Source organism: Mytilus californianus, unplaced genomic scaffold (genome assembly GCF_021869535.1).
Source record: "Mytilus californianus isolate M0D057914Y unplaced genomic scaffold, xbMytCali1.0.p SCAF_4, whole genome shotgun sequence".
NCBI classification, from domain to species: Eukaryota; Metazoa; Mollusca; class Bivalvia; order Mytilida; family Mytilidae; genus Mytilus; species Mytilus californianus.
In genome coordinates, this window is record NW_026262690.1 from 125,530,570 (window position 1) to 125,550,098 (window position 19,529).

A 19,529-nucleotide genomic window follows, 5' to 3' on the forward strand; every position below is an offset into this window, starting at 1 on the left:
TAGTGGATCAGGGAAAAGTGGTATTTTTGTGGATATTCAAATTTATGGTTTTAACAAATTCTGTCTACATTACAGAATAATTGTATCTTGATGACTATTTTAATTCATTGTTCACCTATACTCCAAAATCCATGAAAGTTAGTACCCCATGAAACATGACGATTCCACCATAAAAAATTGTAAAATATAAATTTCAACTGTCAACCACACAGTCAAATGTAATGCCCAATTTAGTAAGGGTTTTACTGTCAGAAAGGTAGAAGTCTTGGGATGACCATATTTCTATACCCCGTCTACCCTTGGGGTAAATATGGTTTTCTCTTGCAGAATACTGTGGATTCATTTATTTTCGTGGGTACCAATTTTCGTGGATTGAGAAAAACTTGCATTTTCGTGGATATTGGATTTCGTGGTTTTCCCAAAGTCTACAGTTAATCACACAGCAAATTTGCAATTCGTTGAACATTTAAATTCGTGGTTTCCCTGTACCCACGAAATCCACGAAAATTGGTATCCAACGAATAATAATGAATCCACAGTAATAAAAAAAACTTGTACATAATGACTAAGACCTCTAATAAGGAATTTTAACTGTAAATTTGCAATATGGATGGAGATCATTACTCATCTTTGATTATGTCAGATCTAAATACCGATTTACTTTTAAAGTTATGATCTACATATACATAGGTTTCAATTTATGTTCTTAAATTGCACATTTGCACAAAGGATTACTATAAGCCTTTAAGTTTTCAAGATTCTTGAGAAAATTACTCTGCTTTCAAATGTCTTATAACCTTTCCAAAAAATATGGAAGGAATATAGATATATGTGCAAGGACCACTGGTCAAGCATTTTTTTCTTATCAATACAGAACTATTCAAATGTAGACACCTCCTGGTTTCGACAAAGCCTCCATCATCATGACCTCTGATTCTCTATGACTGACACTATGAACTGCCATATGGATCTTGATCAACATCTCAGGTAATAAAACTTTCATCACATATTCCAAATACTGAAATATACGTCAGAAATATTTACAAAGGTAACATAAAATTAAACTTCTATTTTTATATGACTCTTGAAGATGTGTTTTCATTTAATCAAAGAATTTTACACATAATCAAAAATAGATGCATTCAACTTATCTATCAAACAAATGTAATTTATAAAATTGATCAAACTTGATATAGAGAAAAACTATTCTAGACTCTTATGTTGCCCTTGAGATGTTGTTTAATTATGTTGGTCCTTGGGTTGCTATCTCAATGAAATATACCCTACATCTCCTCTCATACAGACAGTGCACTTTTTGTGATATCAAAGGGCTGTTAATGATAAATATGTCAAAAATGATAATATAACTTTCGTCATAGACCTTCAATACCAGCCCCCCTCCCGTGTTCAATACTTGCCTTTTCTTTTTCAATGCTTTAATTTCATACCTTATGATGTTTCTTACAAAAAATGGACATTAATGTTTCCATGACGATATCTTGTTGTTCTTCTGTAAACAATCCCAAGTGCACTTGATGGTTTAGCAACTCTATAAATACATAAAATAATAAAATAATAATAAATAACCATATTGTTAAAAATTGTTTCATTGATTTTTTAAAATGTAGATGATGATGATGATGGTTGGCTGTTTAACATCCAGAACTAAATTAAATGCATATTAGGGAAAGGATTATGTTGATCAGATAAGAATCTCATCTCTGCTTTGTACTAGACTAACATGCTTAGCCAGATTTTTAACATGCTAGTTCACAAGGTAACAGGCCTCAGGAAGACATGTCACCCTGCTCACACTCTATTCTGACTCCAACCTGACTAGTCTTTGCCCTTCATCTTTATGCTGTGTGCTTAGCAGAGACGTAGCAAAATAACAATTTGAGTCTTCGCTTTGACCTTGGAGGGGCACTTCCTATAAACAAGGTGACAGGACTTGCCGCTGGAATAGGTCATATTTTCCAGCTTGAAAATATGTGAATAGGTGGGGAAAACTATCAGAAATATATGATACGGTCAGTAAAGTTCCCATTACTTGTTATATGAAAAGCCCTGTAATTTTTTCACAGCCGAAAGTCTAGCCGTAAGTAAGCATTGCATAAGGAATCTCAGCCTTAAATCTATGCTCAGAGCAAATGTGATATATTTTCTCAATTATGCCTGAATGTGATTCTCGTCTGCTCTTGGACTCATAATTAAAAATGATCATGTATCAATATATGAAAAGGTATACATTTTTAAAATCTAAATTATATGAAAAGGGTGGGGTGACAGAACCCCTGTGGAAACCCCTATCAATTAAGTATTGAAGTCCCCCTCTCCTAGGGTTTGACCCAACAGAGGTTCAAACCATGACCTCCCACAAGACCACTGAGATGGTTTTAAACATAGGTCTTCCCAAAAGGTCTTTATAAAAGTGTGAACTTGAATATAATTGATCAAACCTTTAACCAGAAATTTTTCATTGAAAAAAAGGTCAAATGTATGGATTTCAAAAACTCATCTAAAATTCATCTATATGTCATATCTAAATGCTGGTTTATTCTTTTAAATAGTATCTGATGATTTAACTATCAAATACATAATTGGCAAGAATTATTTTTTGTTGTGTTGCATACATACTTCTTGATCTTCCTCCTTTCTTATAATCAAGATGGCGCCATGACTCAGTCTGAAATACAAAAAAAGATGTAATCATTACAGTAAATTCTTTCATTCTTTTTTTTTAAATTTAAAAATAGTTCACTATGATAATAAGGAACACTTCATAAGATGTTTTACCCATCACATACAAATACTAAGTCCTGTATAACAACACAAAGGAAAGCATCTCCTCTATTGAATGATGTGGCTGAATATTTCACCATGACATCTCTGTTTAAAAATGTTCAAATAAGCAAAGTGTTTTTAGTATCAACAAGCACAAATTCTGATATAACATAGAAGATATGCAAGAAATAATTCCTAGCTTGTAATAACTAGTGCATGTCAGTTTGCATTAAAATGTCAAGACATTTGGTTGTGTGGTTTTGTCTAAAAACTTATAAAACTTGAATTATTTCCAAACATCATATACATTACTCTGATATGACAACTAAAATCGATGAAAATCAATCTTCGCAACTGACTGTCTCAAAATTATATCAATGTGGAAAATGATTAATCATTTGGAAACATCAATTTGAAAAGAAAAGAACCATGTTCTTAACTATGGAAATGACAAATATTTTATGAAATCATACTTGTTTTTGCATCTAGTAGTCCACTGCATCGTTTAAAACATTACAATTGTTATGTATTTATTCATTATTGAGAAAACACAAAATTAAACTTATCACCTGATTTGTACTTAAATTAGCAACATGACTGGTGCCACCTGTGGAGCAGGAACTGCTTACCTTCCAGAGCACCTGAGATCACCCCCCCCTTGTTTTTAGTGGGGTTCAAGCTGCTCAGTCATGTTTTCTATGTTGTGTTCTGTGTACTGTTGTTTGTCTTTTTGTCGTTTTTTTGCCATGGCACTGTCAGTTTGTTTTCGACTTAATAGGTTTGACTATCCCTTTGGTATTTTTTCCCTCTCTGAATGAACAACAATCTTATTCCACTTGGAATTATTTCCTTTGCTCAGTAAATTGTGTTAAAATTTCAAGAAAATTTATGATGGTCCTTTAAGGTTGATGTGGACCCTTTGGCTAAAATGGCTGTGTTTAAGCCCCAATTTTACTCTGAGTACAGACAAACCTGTGTATCTGGAAAAGGTTTAAGGCAAAGCATGCCCTAGATAAATAAAATGCATATGCATTCGATGTTTTAGAAAACTAAAAACTTAACTGGATTTTGCAATGCACTTTTTTTCATTTCTACAGAAGGTGCCAAAATAAACTAAGTTGGGAAAGAGGTTTGAGAACTTCCCCATAGGTAATAATTGATGTGAACTGTATTGATTGACATGGACAATAGAGGGACAATAGATACCTGACAATAATTGGTGATTTAAACTGTGTCACTGAGTGGATCATATCAAATTAAACTCAGGTGTTTGTTAATTTTATCATCTTCTACAGGGAGGAAAAAAAGTGCACAGCAAAATCAAGTTAAGTTTTTAATTTTCTTCAACATAAAATGCATTTAAAATTTTAATTATTTAGGGCATGCTATGCCTAAAAACTTTTCCAGATAGACAGCTTTGTCTGTCCTCAGAGTAAATTTTGAGGTGAAAATGCAGCCATTTTAGCCATATGGTCCACATGAATCTTAAAGAACAACATATTACAAAGGGCTGAAAAATTAACTGATGGCAGAAACAGCAAGGGAGAAAGCAAACATTCAAAGATGTAAGTTGGGAGACATGAAGAATCAGCAATATAAAAATAGAAAAACCTATCATACCCATCCAATGAAAATTGAACTTAAAAGATTGATTCATTAAGGTGTAATACCACCATTGATTTTCCCCTATTAGTCTTTGTTAAATTTGCACTTTTCAAAAAATTGTGTTGAATTTATCTTTGTTTCAAATAAAGAAATACTTGGCATGAGTAAAGATTTATCCTGTCCAGTACTATAGAAAAAATTTCACATAACATTTCATTGCATATAAGAAAATAACCGTCACTGGAAGTTAACCAATCAAATTTCCCCCCTTTTTTAACCTGTGTACAAGCTTTAGTAACCATGTAACCTCAAGTTTCCAAAATATTCTATAGAAACCCCAAATAAAGAAATAATGGTGCTTTGAAATACCCAAGATATATGTTTATGACTCAGAAATGTTTTACTGCAATGAAATGTAGGATCAATTACCTGCAACTGTCAAATTCAAGGGAATATTTTTTTTCGACCTATTTTCGTATGCAACCGGATGTGACGTACTATGATTTGGTGGTATTACACCTAAAGAAGACTTTTTTGTTAAATAAACTGAATGTGACTTTTTTCCTTTGTAATACTGGTTATTTCAAGCATTCCTGTCAAGTTTTGTCATAATCAGTTCAATAGTTTGAGAAAAATCTAGTATAATGTAAGACGACATCTACAGCGATTCGAGCAAAATTTCTTCGAAAAATCCAAACCAAGCCGCATCATGATAGAATATAGTGTGGACCAATAAATGATCAAATATTTATCTCATCTGCCTACAAACAGTTGAATATGATACAAAAGATGACTTTAGGATGATAAATACTACTAATGGACCTCTTTTGTCTTCTTTATAAGGTCTCTTTTGGTCCATTTATACCTCTCATTTCCTCAAAATTTCTACTTTTTAGGCCAATAAATAAAAATTTTGGGGTAACTTTCACTCATTTATGATAGAAATGTTATTATAAATGATTAATTGAAGTATTCAAGCTGAATGAACTATCCGTATAAAAGTTTACTGTCTCCAAGGAGGTTTCAATAAGTCCTTACGTAAAAATTAAATTTACGCCGCGTTCCAGAGAGGGACATAAAAAACTTTTTTTTTGGTGAATAATTTGTTGTTACTGCTTTAAAAATAATTTCATTTACTTAAAACTATATATTTATTAAAGTATTTCTTAGGAAAAATTTTCTAGTACAGCAGAATATAAGAAATAAGGAGAAAAAGCTCCCCAAAACTCTAAGTATGGCTTGTTCTGTCAACTAATATTCATGGTAAAGTCCTATTTGAAGGAAATTTTCTCATAAAATGTATTTTGGAGACTCAATCCACTCAGAATATTTCATTATTTGTAATATTTCACTTAAATAGCAAGAAATTTTAACACATGAGAGTACTCACAAGGTCAAAGGTGCATGTACAGCTTCCCATATTAGGTGTAATACCACCATTGATTTTCCCCTATTAGTCTTTGTTAAATTTGCACTTTTCAAAAAATTGTGTTGAATTTATCTTTGTTTCAAATAAAGAAATACTTGGCATGAGTAAAGATTTATCCTGTCCAGTACTATAGAAAAAATTTCACATAACATTTCATTGCATATAAGAAAATAACCGTCACTGGAAGTTAACCAATCAAATTTCCCCCCTTTTTTAACCTGTGTACAAGCTTTAGTAACCATGTAACCTCAAGTTTCCAAAATATTCTATAGAAACCCCAAATAAAGAAATAATGGTGCTTTGAAATACCCAAGATATATGTTTATGACTCAGAAATGTTTTACTGCAATGAAATGTAGGATCAATTACCTGCAACTGTCAAATTCAAGGGAATATTTTTTTTCGACCTATTTTCGTATGCAACCGGATGTGACGTACTATGATTTGGTGGTATTACACCTTAATGACTTCTAAAATTTTGTTATTATTTGTGTGTATACTTACATTTCCCTGAAAGATGGACTTTAGATACATCTTATTCTTCAGTACCAAATACTTTAACTGGTCTTCTGTTAAATTACACACGGTTCTACAATACAAGGAGTTTAAAATATTACTCTGGTTGTCTTTACAGCAGAAGTCATATTACCTATTTCTACAAATTTTGTGATCCTTGTCATCTATCTGACTGATTGAATTTGTAATGACCATAGATATCTGTGCAATTGTTAATCATTATCTGTCCTAAATTATCTGAGATCAACAACAAAATTAACAGCAGTAATTAATGTCAAATACAGTAGTTAAAATGGACTGAAGAAAAAAACTGTTGGTTACTGTTGAATATATAGACAGTTTTTCTTAGCATTTACCAAAAACAGTAAATGTCTGTAAAAATTTAATCATTGGCATATTTCAAACAATGGTATCTTATCTTAACTTTACTATCAGAGTTCCCAAAGGTGCTATTTGGTTCACTTGACATTTGGGTTTTAAAAGTAATCATCATTATTTTTTGGCAAAACTAAATTTCACTTGACAATAAAACATAATATATCATTAAATAAATTTCCCCAAAATGTTATCTGACATCTGGTCAGGTAAAATTCTCATATAACTGGTCCATCAAGATATAATCATTTTTGTGTTTGACTGTGGGGCTAGTGATTAGTGTGAATCCTTTTCAAGAATGTTGGCTGAAAATTGTTCAAAAGATCGGCACAACCTTCTAAGAAATGATAGGCAAAATTCTTCAGCTCTTCAATAACCTACCCAGAAAAGATAGGCAAAAATTTTCAACTCTTCATTAATAACCTACCCAGAATTTTCAATCTTCTTGTCGATGTCATTCTCAGATTTGTCAACTGATAAAATGAAACATTCCATTTCTTCATCACTAACTTCATTCATGTTGTCATCAAAATTAAACTCATTCACCTCACCATCAGTCTTGGCTACTTTTGATGGATTCAACTCATCCTCTGAGTTAGAAGGTGAAAAACTTGGAAGAACATGCTTACTTCTTTTTCTCTTGTTTTTTTCATTTTTTGTTATATCTTTGTCAGGTGATGTGGTCACATGACTATTATCCTTGCTAGTTTTAATAAGTTGACAAATATCAATTGCCCTTTGAAAGATTGAAGTCCGTCTTCTAGATTTATATGCTATGAAGTCACAATCAGGCAGATCAGAATCACTTGAATCATTGTCACTTAAAACATTTGTTTCCATAGTATTGGTTGTTTGCTGGCTACTCTCTTTATCAGTAAGATCTGCTCCTTGCTGGCAAATTTCAATGTCAACATTATTAAGATTTGTCATCTGCTGGCTATTCTCATAATCAAGATCAACCAGACTATTTACAACATTACCCCCTGTCTTAATGTCATTTTCCCCAATATTTTCATCTGTATCAGAATTACATAGATCAGTTATCTGACAATCACCTTCATTGTCATAAATATCAGCACATGGACTAAAATTTGTATACATCACATCCTCCTCCAATTTCTTATCGGTTACCATGGGAACTTGAAGAAGATTATCAGCCATATCTAAGCAATCAGAGATTACATTTTCCTGATCATTTTCGGCAGGATCATAATTGTCACCAAGATTATCATCTTCTGAGCAGAATTCAAATGAAGAATGTTCGTTCATTATATCTGGCATATCTTCAGGAGGTTCCGTGAGATCAACAGAACAATCAGATACAATGTCAGGCATACTATCTGGAAATCCATCGTCAACAGTATCTGAGGTAGTAGCCTTATTTTTGAGTTTATTGTAGTTTGACTGGCACTGCTGATTAGATTTAGAAGTAACATTTGAGTAAATATAGTCTGTCTCAATACAAGAAGTATCTGACCCAGAATCGCAGCCATTTTGAATACTAGGAACAGATAGCTGACTATATTTTGGAACTTTTGTGGAATGACAGTCTATTTCTATATCGATGTAATCTATTTCAGACTGACAGGATTCTATGTATGGAGGATAATTTGCTCCATATTTTGTTCCTCTGTAATTGATACACATGTCATTTTGACCTGACTCAGATGATGAATTACTGTTTTCCTGTAGTGAGCTAACTGAATTAACAGAGGATGAACAGTTTGTTGATACAGTTTCCTGTTCTATCCTGCCCAGTCCAGTAATGGATGGCTTGCTGTCTTGTACTAGATTTGCAGTCTGGTAAGATTCAATGGACCCAGAGGCATTATTAGAAGCACAGTCTGGATTTTCTCCTTCTATTTTCTTAAAATTCTGTAAGATTTTTGCTATTCTCTTTTCTTTCTTGACCTTAGAAATAGCTTTGTTGGTCCTTCCAACACTGCAAAACATAAAATATATGTTAAAAAAAGTTTAGCTTGCAGTGGTATTCTGAACAGACATCATCAAGTTCAGAAGGAGTATTTGTAAATAAATGTATTAAGAGAAGGTAACAATACCCGAACTTCTAGATGAAGGAATTTTCTTCTCAAAGATGTATTTTTTACAAATACCTCTCCTGAACATAATATATCTGATTAACAAACTAAATTTCAATTATATCAATAGAGATGTTAACATTAGAGCTCTTTTCCTAATGCTTGTAATTTAAAGGTTTGGTTGACTTGCTTGCTTTGTTTGTATAAATGTTTGCTCAAGCATTGTAATTAAGATTTGCAATCAATAGATAGGCAGGGCTTCAGCTTGTATACATTATACTCTGCATTATACTTAACATCCAATAACATTAAAGCACAATATATGCAAGCTGAAGCCCCGCCTATTTACTGATTGCAGATGTCAATCTTAATTGCAATGCTTGAGCAACATTTATACAAACAAAGCAAGCAAGTCAATCAAACCTTTAAATAACAAGCATTAGGAAAAGAGCTCTTATAATTTAATTCCATTATTCTTTGGCTATCAAGGCGTTAGCAAAAACAGACATATTTAATCAAGTGCATAAATATCCTTGTACCCTTTCAAAGGTGAAATATAAATGAAATTCATTTGATTGAAGTAAGAAAATCCAATAAAAATAAATTAGCTTTAAACCAATAAAAGTTTAGGATACTTAACTTACATCAGGCTGGGAACAGTATATCTAACGGGAAATGAATCTAATAGGATTTTCAGTATAAAATTGATAAAATCCCAAACTTTGCGAGACTTCGCGAGATTTATGGATTTTGGAAGCGTTTGACTGAAAAACTATCGGAACTGCTCAATATATTAACCACATAATTCCAAACGTTCAACAAATACAAGTTTTATCGTAAAGTAGATATATTTTGTCATAGAAAATGACCAATATAAATGTGATTTATTTGATGTGAAGTGTTTTATATTGGTTTGTGAAATTCGCTGTTACTGGGAATGCAATCGGTGCCATTTTTTTATTACCCGTTTGCATTCTGTACCCTTCTGTGATGAAATGAATGCAATTATGACAAATTTCAAGTAATAGATTACAAGTTCAATACACTGGCATCACTTATTACTTAGTTTGAATGACATTTTATTGATATTGTCAGAAATGATTAAGATAATAGCGAGTACTTATTTTACACGTCCGTTTCGGTATCGTGTCATTAATTTACTATGACCCGACGATAAAATCGGCTATAATTAGGTAGTGTCAAGTCCCATCAATATATATGTTCCTGCATCAGGTGAACTTACTTATCTGATATAGTTAATCCTTACAAATGTAATTAAAAATTGGTTATCATATTCTTAAACTTGTAAAATATAAGGTACAACAAAACATCTTCCCAGTTATCCTTAAAATCATTTTTTTTCATTATACAAGAGTGCACATGCTGAAATGTCTCGCCTGCTCAAATTATTATGAATAAATTTCATAAAAAAAAAATTAACTATAGTTGGCCTGAGTGAGTGAGTATTTCACATGACAAAAAAAATCTTTTCTGAATTATAAAGCTTTATACAAAAAGTTTTGAGGCATTGTAATCCCTATGTCTCGCATTCATTGGTGGGGTTCGTGTTAATCAGTCTTCAGTTTTCAATGACATAATAATTTTGTGTTTTGTAGACTGAAGAAATGTAAGACTTTGTCTGTCTTTGATTTTCTGTTCCTGAGAATAATGTGATGAAAATTTCATACATGGACATTATGTGTAAGAATATATAAGAATAACAGGAAGTGTATGGGCAACAAATCTGAAAATGCATCACATAGTTTAACATGCTCACATAAAGTTTGATACCAAATTACAGGAAGCTCTGATTTGGAGTTCATGAGAAAAATGCATCCAAAATTTTAAGCATGGCCATTACGTGTAAGAATAATTAAGTTTCTGTACACAAAAGAGGATGAATAGGGAATCTGAAAATACATCACACAGTAATGCATGCTTACATAAAGCTTGATATCAAAGGAGTAAACGAAAGGTTTAAATTGGCCCTAAGAATTTGATTTTTTTTAATCAGGCCAAAATATTACAAATTTCACATAGAAATAGTTGTGATATAGCTATTAATTTAGAATAACTTCTTTTTGGCACATCACATTTACAATGACGAAGAAATGACCCCTGAGGTATGCATTATTTGTGTTGTAACGTTAGTTTTGGTCAAATTTTCAATAATTTTTAACAGTATTTAACATAATTTACTTTGACCACCACCCCTGATCCAGAAAGGTTTTGTGTCTAGGGATTCATCATTGGCAACTTTTAGCTACAGAACATTTTGAATCCTAGGTTGGGGCCAAGAGTTTCCTGAAGCTAAATGCGTAAAAAAATTATCGCTTTTGACAATATATCGAAAATGTGCTTAGAATGAGATATGTTTAACCTAGTAGTTAAAGCCTTCTGAAAAAGATCCATTTAAGAACCAAATTATGGCCATTTTGATATTTTACGATAAAGTTGAATTTCAAGGCCATATTAGGCCTAAAGTGCACTTTTTTTCATGAATACCAAATGATAACCTTCACCATTAGGAATATCAAACCTACAGTTTTTTAATAGCTTTTCTTTTTCCCTCATTGGAAGATACACCATTTTCTGTGTTACCATTCTGTTTGATGTTACCATGACTACCATTTTGACTGGTGGATGATTGTTTGGTAAAGTAATTACTTATGCTGACTGAATTAGGCTGTGATTGTGATTGGCTGCAGTCATGGAGGACTTTTGCTAGCTACAATTACATTCAATAAAGTATTTCTAAATAATCATAAACAATATATATAGGACCCTACAATTCAGTGGTTGTCGTTTGTTGCTGTATATCATATTTGTTTTCCGTTTATTGTTTTGTACATAAGATAGGCCGTTAGTTCTCTGGTTTGAATTGTTTTACATTTGTCTTTAAAGGGCCTTCTATAGTTAGCTATGCAGTACGGGTTTTGCTCATTGTTGAAGACAGTTACCAATAGTTGCTAATTCCTATGTCATTTTAACTCAGATGGAGAGTTGTCTCCAATTGGCAATCATATCACATCTTCATACTTTTACATTTATAATGAATATCACACATGTTTTATCAACCACTGGAAATTCCTTACCTTTGTTACACTTTTAGTATTTTGAGATTCTAATGAAGTGACAAACACAACTACTTTCTCTCTGAACACAGTGTGAGCAGTACTGTAAAAATCTGAAAGTAAACATCATTAAGATTTGACAATCAAAGTTTCCAGATGCAGTAAGTAAATTGCTTCACAAATGATAAACAAAATCTGCAGATCCGGAATATAATTTTTGTTATCACTTTTCCTGAGGTGTAGAAAATTTTATGACTGAATGATAAAACAAGTTTATGATTTTTCAAAGTGTCATTTCTTGAGAAAAGTGTAGCTTCTGATTATAAAAATAAAGCTTGGAAAGAAATCTGAGTTTTGAAATGTTTTAGCCTGATGACCATATTTTTGGAATGCACAATTTTCAATTAAAATTGAGCAAAGTATGTGATAAGTTTACAGATTCTTCATGTCTTTTGCTCCTTTTGCATTGTTGAGTTGCTGACTTATTGACTTATAATCTTTATCTCCATTTATTCATTACTTATTTATAAAATTTGTAAGGGTTCTGCGGAACCCAGAGTCTCGCCTACTTTTGCCGTTAATCGCAGGCTCAACAAAAATGAGACGAGGAAAAAATTTAATAAAATTTCCTCTCGATACAATTTTTTTATTGTAAGAAGCTTCTGTCCAAGTTTGGTAAAAATCCAGGATAGTTTATGAATCTAATAAATGTTTTAAAAAATTTAACTGCAGACTGTGTGTAATGTTAACTGGAAGAAAAACTAAGTCCATCTATAAGTAAAATATGGATAAACAAGTACAAAATTTTAATAAAAATTTCCTTCTCGATACTAGCTTTTGATCATAAACAAACTTCTGTCCATGTTTGGTACAAATCCAGGATAGTTTAAGAAAGTTATTAAAATTTTGAAAACTTTAACCACAGAGTGAATGTAATGTTTCCTGGCAGAAAAACTAAGTCCATTTATAAGTAAAATACGGAAAAACAGGATTTTTTTTAAAAATTCACTTCTGGATACTATCTTATGATCATAAACAAGCTTCTGTCGAAGTTTGGTAGAAATCCAGGATAGTTTGAGAAAGTTATTATAATTTTAAAAATTTTAACCACAGAGTGAATGTAATGTTTCCTGGCAGAAAAACTAAGTCCATTTATAAGTAAAATACGGAAAAACAGGATTTTTTTTTTAAATTCACTTCTGGATACTATCTTATGATCATAAACAAGCTTCTGTCCAAGTTTGGTAGAAATCCAGGATAGTTTGAGAAAGTTATTAAAATTTTAAAAACTTTAACCACAGAGTGAATGTAATGTTTCCTGGCAGAAAAACTAAGTCCATTTATAAGTAAAATACGGAAAAACAGGAATTTTTTTTTTAAATTTACTTCTGGATACTATCTTATGATCATAAACAAGCTTCTGTCCAAGTTTGGTAGAAATCCAGGATAGTTTGAGAAAGTTATTACAATTTTAAAAACTTTAACCACAGAGTGAATGTAATGTTTCCTGGCAGAAAAACTAAGTCCATTTATAAGTAAAATACGGAAAAACAGGAATTTTTTTTTTACAAAATTTACTTCTGGATACTATCTTATGATCATAAACAAGCTTCTGTCCAAGTTTAGTAGAAATCCAGGATAGTTTAAGAAAGTTATTAAAATTTCAAAAACTTTAACCACAGAGTGAATATTTGTTGACGCCGACGGAATGTAGGATCGCTATGTCTTGCTTTTTCGACAAAAGTCGAAGGCTCGACAAAAAGGCATTGACTTATATCTAATTTCAACTCAATTCATGCAAAGGGTGAATCATGAGTTTAAAGCCTGACAATCAATTATCTTATATTAAGTTCAGAATGCAAAGTTAAATCAAAAGCTAACTTTGATTTCTAGCTTAGGCTGTATTCATACAAAATTCATCAATTATATGGAATGTCCAATGAAAATTATTTCAAGGTAGATAACTCCATACTCTGCAGTGAATTTTTTGTAACTTTCTTGTCAATTTTCTTCCATGAACAGGTAATATGAGCAGAATGATTTGTACCAAACAATTAAGAAAATTTACAAGCCTTCATATCTGTAACACAAATTGGTGCCAAAAAATAGGCCAAAATCCCAACAGAAATTAATTCAAATTCATGCAGAATTCCCATATACCTAGCTTCTGATGAAATTTTCCTTCCCAATGCATATAAAATAAGGATATTTATTTGTAGGTTTCATTTTTGTTATCCACCCTTTTCAAATAGAATGATTTTCATTATGGACTAATACTTTAAATACAGTATCAATAAATACCATCATCTCCTGATTCTTCTTCACCAAGTAACAAAGTATGATGAAGGGATTTCTTTTTAAACACATATCCCAGACGCACTGTACTTCCTATAAATAGAAATAATTGTACTCTCAATAAATAAAAGTTAGAACATAAAGGTATTGTATGAATATATGTGGTAAAATCAAAAAAGCACTTCACACAAGCATGTTGCTTATGTGTTTGTCTATATGCCATTTCGTTTTTCTTTGTTGACATATTTGTTTGTTTTTATAGTGATTAAGATTTTAACACAATGTTGACTGCTGTACCCGTATTTTTGACATTTTTACCTATTATGTCTGTTTGTTTTGTTCACAAATTGATGTCAATATAATGGAACTTTATGCGACTGTCATACAAGTGAGAGTTTTAACTAGCTATAAAACCAGGTTTAATCCACCATTTCCTACATAAGGAAATGCCTGTACCAAGTCAGGAATATGACAGTTGTTTTCCATTCGTTTGATATGTTTGAGCTTTTGATTTTGCCATTTGATAAAGGACTTTCCGATTTGAATTTTCCTTGGAGTTCATTATTTTTGTTATTTTACTTTTTGCGAGTCAGTGGTATAGCCCAATAATATATTGGACTTATTGCTCTTCTTACTCACTATACTCCTAAAAATTTCTTGATTACTTTTTGGAAAAAAATGTTTTGCAAAACATTTTATCAAATCTTGAATTTTCCAAATATATAAAAACTAATGGTTGCATTAAACAACATACTAAAGGCTGCTCAGATCATTTGTAAATTCTTGGGGATAAAAAAATATTTTGCTAGGTTGTCCTTATTTATTTGCAAATAACCTTAAAAAAACTAAATGTTTATTGCAGGGTTTTAAGAATCTTTAGAGAATAAATTTTGCGATATGATGAGGGGGGTGAGAAATAATGAAATCCTTATTAGATTAATTTTAAAATTATCTATGAAATAACTCAGCAAATGCCTATTTTCTTTATACATTTTCCGTTTTTTTATATGTATCATATATTCTTTCAATGAATGAGAAAAAAGGATGAATTGAATATCACAAAACATTTCAACCATGCAACATATTACATGATTTATAAAATTGAGAATGGAAATGGGGAATGTGTCAAAGAGACTTATTCATACTCAGGATTGTTGCCAATGGTTTTATAGATATAGGAAGATGTGGTATGAGTGCCAATGAGACAACTCTGCATCCAAGTTACAATTTATAAAAGTAAACCATTATAGGTCAAGGTACTGCCTTCAACACGGAGCATTGGCTCACACTGAACAGCAAGCTATAAAAGGCCCCCAAAAATTACTAGTGTAAAACCATTCAAACGGAAAAACCAAAGGTCTAATTTACATAAAAACAAGAAACGAGAAACACGTATGAACTACATAAACAGACGACAACTACTGTAATCAGATTCCTGACTTAGGACAGGTGCAAACATTTGCAGCGTGATTAAACGTTTTAATGGTACCAAACCTTCTCCTAGCATTCTTTTTATGTATTTTGTCTATTAGAAATTTGCTATTGTTTTCAGGTATTTGTTAAATACACATTGCTTTTAAGAATATTTCAAACATTGTGAACATCTGTCCATCATTGAAGACCATATGGCTACATTTATATGCCTTTGTTACTTATTTTTATTGTCGGTTTACTGTCCCATTGACATTTTGTCCATTCATTCATATGATTATTAAAGCAAGACTATTATTTCTGATTTGGCTTCAGCAAACCTGTATGACTTATGTCAGTGAAGAAAAATTGTATAATAGACTCTACTTGTGCTAAACACACCTGATCTCTATTTATCCGCCATTACTGGACATCACAAAGGTTCCCGTAAAATTTTGATGTCACAATAGAAAATGTCTGACGCCACAAAGGAAAAGTGATTGTTGTATGACGTCCAATAGTTCAAGTGTCGCAGATTCTCAGGTCAAGTGTTGCAGCTTCCAAAATAGCGATCAGGTCTATTGCTAATTGACTCATGGTAATTGCTTTCCATATTACTGTGTATTTGTAAATATTTGTGGAATAAATTTTCCCGGATTTCTAGGGTATAGGTATACCAATAATATAAATGTTTAATGAAATACACATTTTCTATTGGCTTGAATGCAGAGTTTAACAAAACCACAAATTCAAATATCCATGAAAATATGATTTTTCCAAAATACACTAATTGGTACTATCATCAGTAACAGAATAAATTCTTCAGTTTTGGTTCTGTATCAACATACTTCCAAAGTTTTTGTACATTCCACTTTACCTGTTAAAATATTCTGTGATCTGATGTCATTCTTTTCTTTTTCTTCTATCCTTGCTCTTAATGGACCTTTTAGTAACTTTTCAATATCCTATAAAATAAAATCTATTCTGAAGTGATTTATAGCATATATATCTGATGAGGGTCTGGAGGGGAAGTCTTCATCAAATTTTCAGACCAGTTTCATCTATTATTTATTTTTAAGCAAACCATTATTAATTTATTCTGATTTTATTTGCCTTTATTAGTATAATCTTTATAATAAATCTTCTTGCTCATAATTCTCTATTCTATAAATCCAATCAAGACCCTCATATCTAGGGTGCAAGAGAAATGGAGCTTTAGATGTTGAATGAGCAATGCTTATCTATCATTGAACACTAGATGTTAAGATCTAATATAAATGTTTTAATCATAATGACACATCTTCTGTTTGACTTCTTTGTTGTCGAATGATAATTTATGTACATTTAGCATGTTTAGTAATACAGTACTTTGCGAGGCTAAATTACTCAAATCCACCCACCTTTAATTGATTCCGCTGAAGCCATCTTTTGTTTGACTTTTTGTCATCCAAAGAATGAATTTCTATTTGGCAGACCAATCTTTCACCAACCTGAAATAAACTCATCATAATATACATGCGTACTTTTAAAGTTTCAAGTTGATGTGACCACAAATTCATTTCAAACTATCTTACACCAAAACTTGAATCCGATACATTTCGCTCTTCAATGAATCATGAAATCTGGGTCAAGCTCAAAATTTGGCATGTATTTTAAAATAAAATCATATTCATAATGAACATATGTACCAAGTTTCAAGTTGATGAAAACAGCTAGGTGGTCTCATGTTTCTTTAATGTATAACGTGCAGGCGGTTGAAGGTAAGGTCCCGGATCATGTCAACCCAGACTTTAAAATACATGTAAGTATTTGGTGATTCTTAGCTAAACATGCTGCATTAAGCCAAATACAGAGTTACTGTTCTTGACAACTTTAAACTCTGACCAGGATACATGTGTGCACCTTATCGCTATTTTGTCCAATCCAGAAAATGGCCAACTTTCTGTTTGGATCATGTGTCGCAATAACAAAGGTCATCTGTAATGAGATGAGGGAGGAAAAAGTTAAAGTCAACATTTTAAAATTTTGATGCATTATGATCCTATTTTTTGAAACACAATTCAAAGTAATAAAAATGCTTTGTGTGAAGTGTTAACTATAGTTTCAACATGTTTCTTTGAAAAGTTTAATCCACATTACAATGTTTAAACAGTTCCCCAGATACATGTAGCTTAAACTAGTTTGCGATGTCATGAAAAAGTTGTTGAATTTCAGAAGTTATCCAGATTTAAAATAAATAGTGATAAGGTGAATTATGAAGAGCATGTACATTTAAAGACATATTTAAGGAAAAATGAAAAGATACAGCACCAGGATACCAAACTGGAACTAGTATAAGAAATTTAAGTTATGTAGAAAGATTGAAAACCTTAGACCTACCTACACTTGAATACAGAAGAGATCGTTATGATACATGTGATATGTTACAAGTGTATAAAGCTCTACACTGGATAGACAATATTAAATTGCAAAATATGTTTGAGTTGTCTAATAATTCTACTTGGAATTTAAATAAGAAAAGGTGCAATTCAACTAAACATCTTCATTCAATCTCACAAAGGATCATTGATCATTCAATGGAAAAGGCTGTCAACAGAAACTGTAAGTGCAAAATCTGTTGACATCTTTAAAAATTGTATTAACAAGGAAAACTGGAATGGAAAGAAGTTTAATCCTACTTAGAACAAAAATAGTAGCTATTTCAACTTTTTTAAAACATTGGGTTTTTACAGTTACATGAGCACACAATGGCAGTCAGGGGTACTACTTGTACAAGTAATCTTTATCTACTTGAAGAAGTAAAAAAAAAATATACTTATATAAGTTAATTATAATGTTTGAATAATCTCCCCTTAATTTTCTCATAAAATCACTTGTACAATCCCATAAAAATTCTCAAGTTTTGAGATGTAAAAACATGCCTTGAATGATTTTTCCCAGGTTAGCTCATAATTTTTTATAAGAGTTCAAGGTTTCATTTCATTAATTCAACAAAGAAACTGATTGCTCAAAGATCTTAAGTATTTGCGCAAGGCCTTCAAAAATTGCTCCTTGGGGGCTTGTAAATGAGCAGTGTTCTGAAGATAACAGACAAATGAGATTTTCATTGTTCATGAAATTACACTTAAATGATAAGTTAAGACATCTGCAAAGGACAGACAATTTAAAATTCTATCAGAGCAAAGAAGTCCTAAGACTTCAAGAAAACATACGATGACTTTTTCACTTTTATAAGTAAAAAAATCTGAATGTCTAAGGGACATAACTAAGCCAATTTTTTTTATCTATACAAGTAAATAAAATACACTTGTATAAGTATCCTACAATTTTAGCCATGGCATTATCGGTTTATTTTTGACTGATGAGTTTGAATGTCCCTTTGGTATTCTTCGCTTCTCTTTTACAATTAAAATACCATTGTTTACCAGAATGGGAAAAAAGTTATCCTTGCTATGGGCAAAGCTCATATTTTAATACTATATGTTAATTATAAAGTTTGATTATGAGGCGGCTAAAGAAGTTTTCAAACTTAAAGATCGCCCCAGTAATCCAGGTAGAATTAAAAAATAACACAAGTAGTTTTAACTTCAACCATTCTTTTTTGTATTTTCTTGAATTTTTTTCTGGTGTTTTGGGAATTATGGGGATCTATGGACCCCAGTATAATTTTGTCTATCGACCCATTATGTGTTGTTGTTGATAATCAACAAATTATCAACACACATTTGTCTAGCGATCAGGAAATTCGAGAAATTTTTGATGTCGTAGTACGATTAAAAATCTTCAAATTCGGATATTCAAAAGCATGATTATACACTGTATTTAAATACTTGGAATGATACTTTACTTGTAAATACTTTGTGAAAAATTCGCTGCCCATCGAAAAAGTGCGGGTAAAATTAGTTATTTCCCCTTAATAATCGTTTTCAGACTTTTCTTCAGTTCCAACGGAAACTCTAGAAAGATTCCAAATTTTAGAGTTACTTCTGCGCTTTTCATAAA

General features: G+C 31.6%; 1 protein-coding gene across 1 annotated transcript; it reads right to left on the bottom strand.

The window, feature by feature from the left end:
- Positions 1 to 825: 825 nt before the first annotated feature.
- LOC127739356 (clumping factor A-like) lies at positions 826 to 19,427 on the bottom strand. Its single transcript, XM_052251049.1, has 11 exons — positions 19,375 to 19,427; positions 16,928 to 17,017; positions 16,405 to 16,492; positions 14,124 to 14,210; positions 11,844 to 11,935; positions 11,292 to 11,476; positions 7,137 to 8,651; positions 6,323 to 6,407; positions 2,638 to 2,686; positions 1,449 to 1,549; positions 826 to 1,018 (listed from the first exon to the last, which is right to left on the bottom strand). Exons 1-11 carry the CDS (start codon positions 19,405 to 19,407, stop codon positions 881 to 883), a joined length of 2,463 nt encoding a protein of 820 aa, XP_052107009.1. The 5' UTR covers positions 19,408 to 19,427; the 3' UTR covers positions 826 to 880.
- Between the last annotated feature and the right edge of the window lie 102 nt (positions 19,428 to 19,529).

Coding starts and splice junctions, on each gene's coding strand:
- LOC127739356 (XM_052251049.1), bottom strand. CDS start 19,407: ATGGGCAGCGAATTTTTCACAAAGTATTTACAA. Junction 11,936..14,123: donor AGAAGAATCAGGAGATGATG/GTATTTATTGAT, acceptor GTTTACTTTCAG/ATTTTTACAGTACTGCTCAC. Junction 1,019..1,448: donor TTTGTAAGAAACATCATAAG/GTATGAAATTAA, acceptor CGTATATTTCAG/TATTTGGAATATGTGATGAA.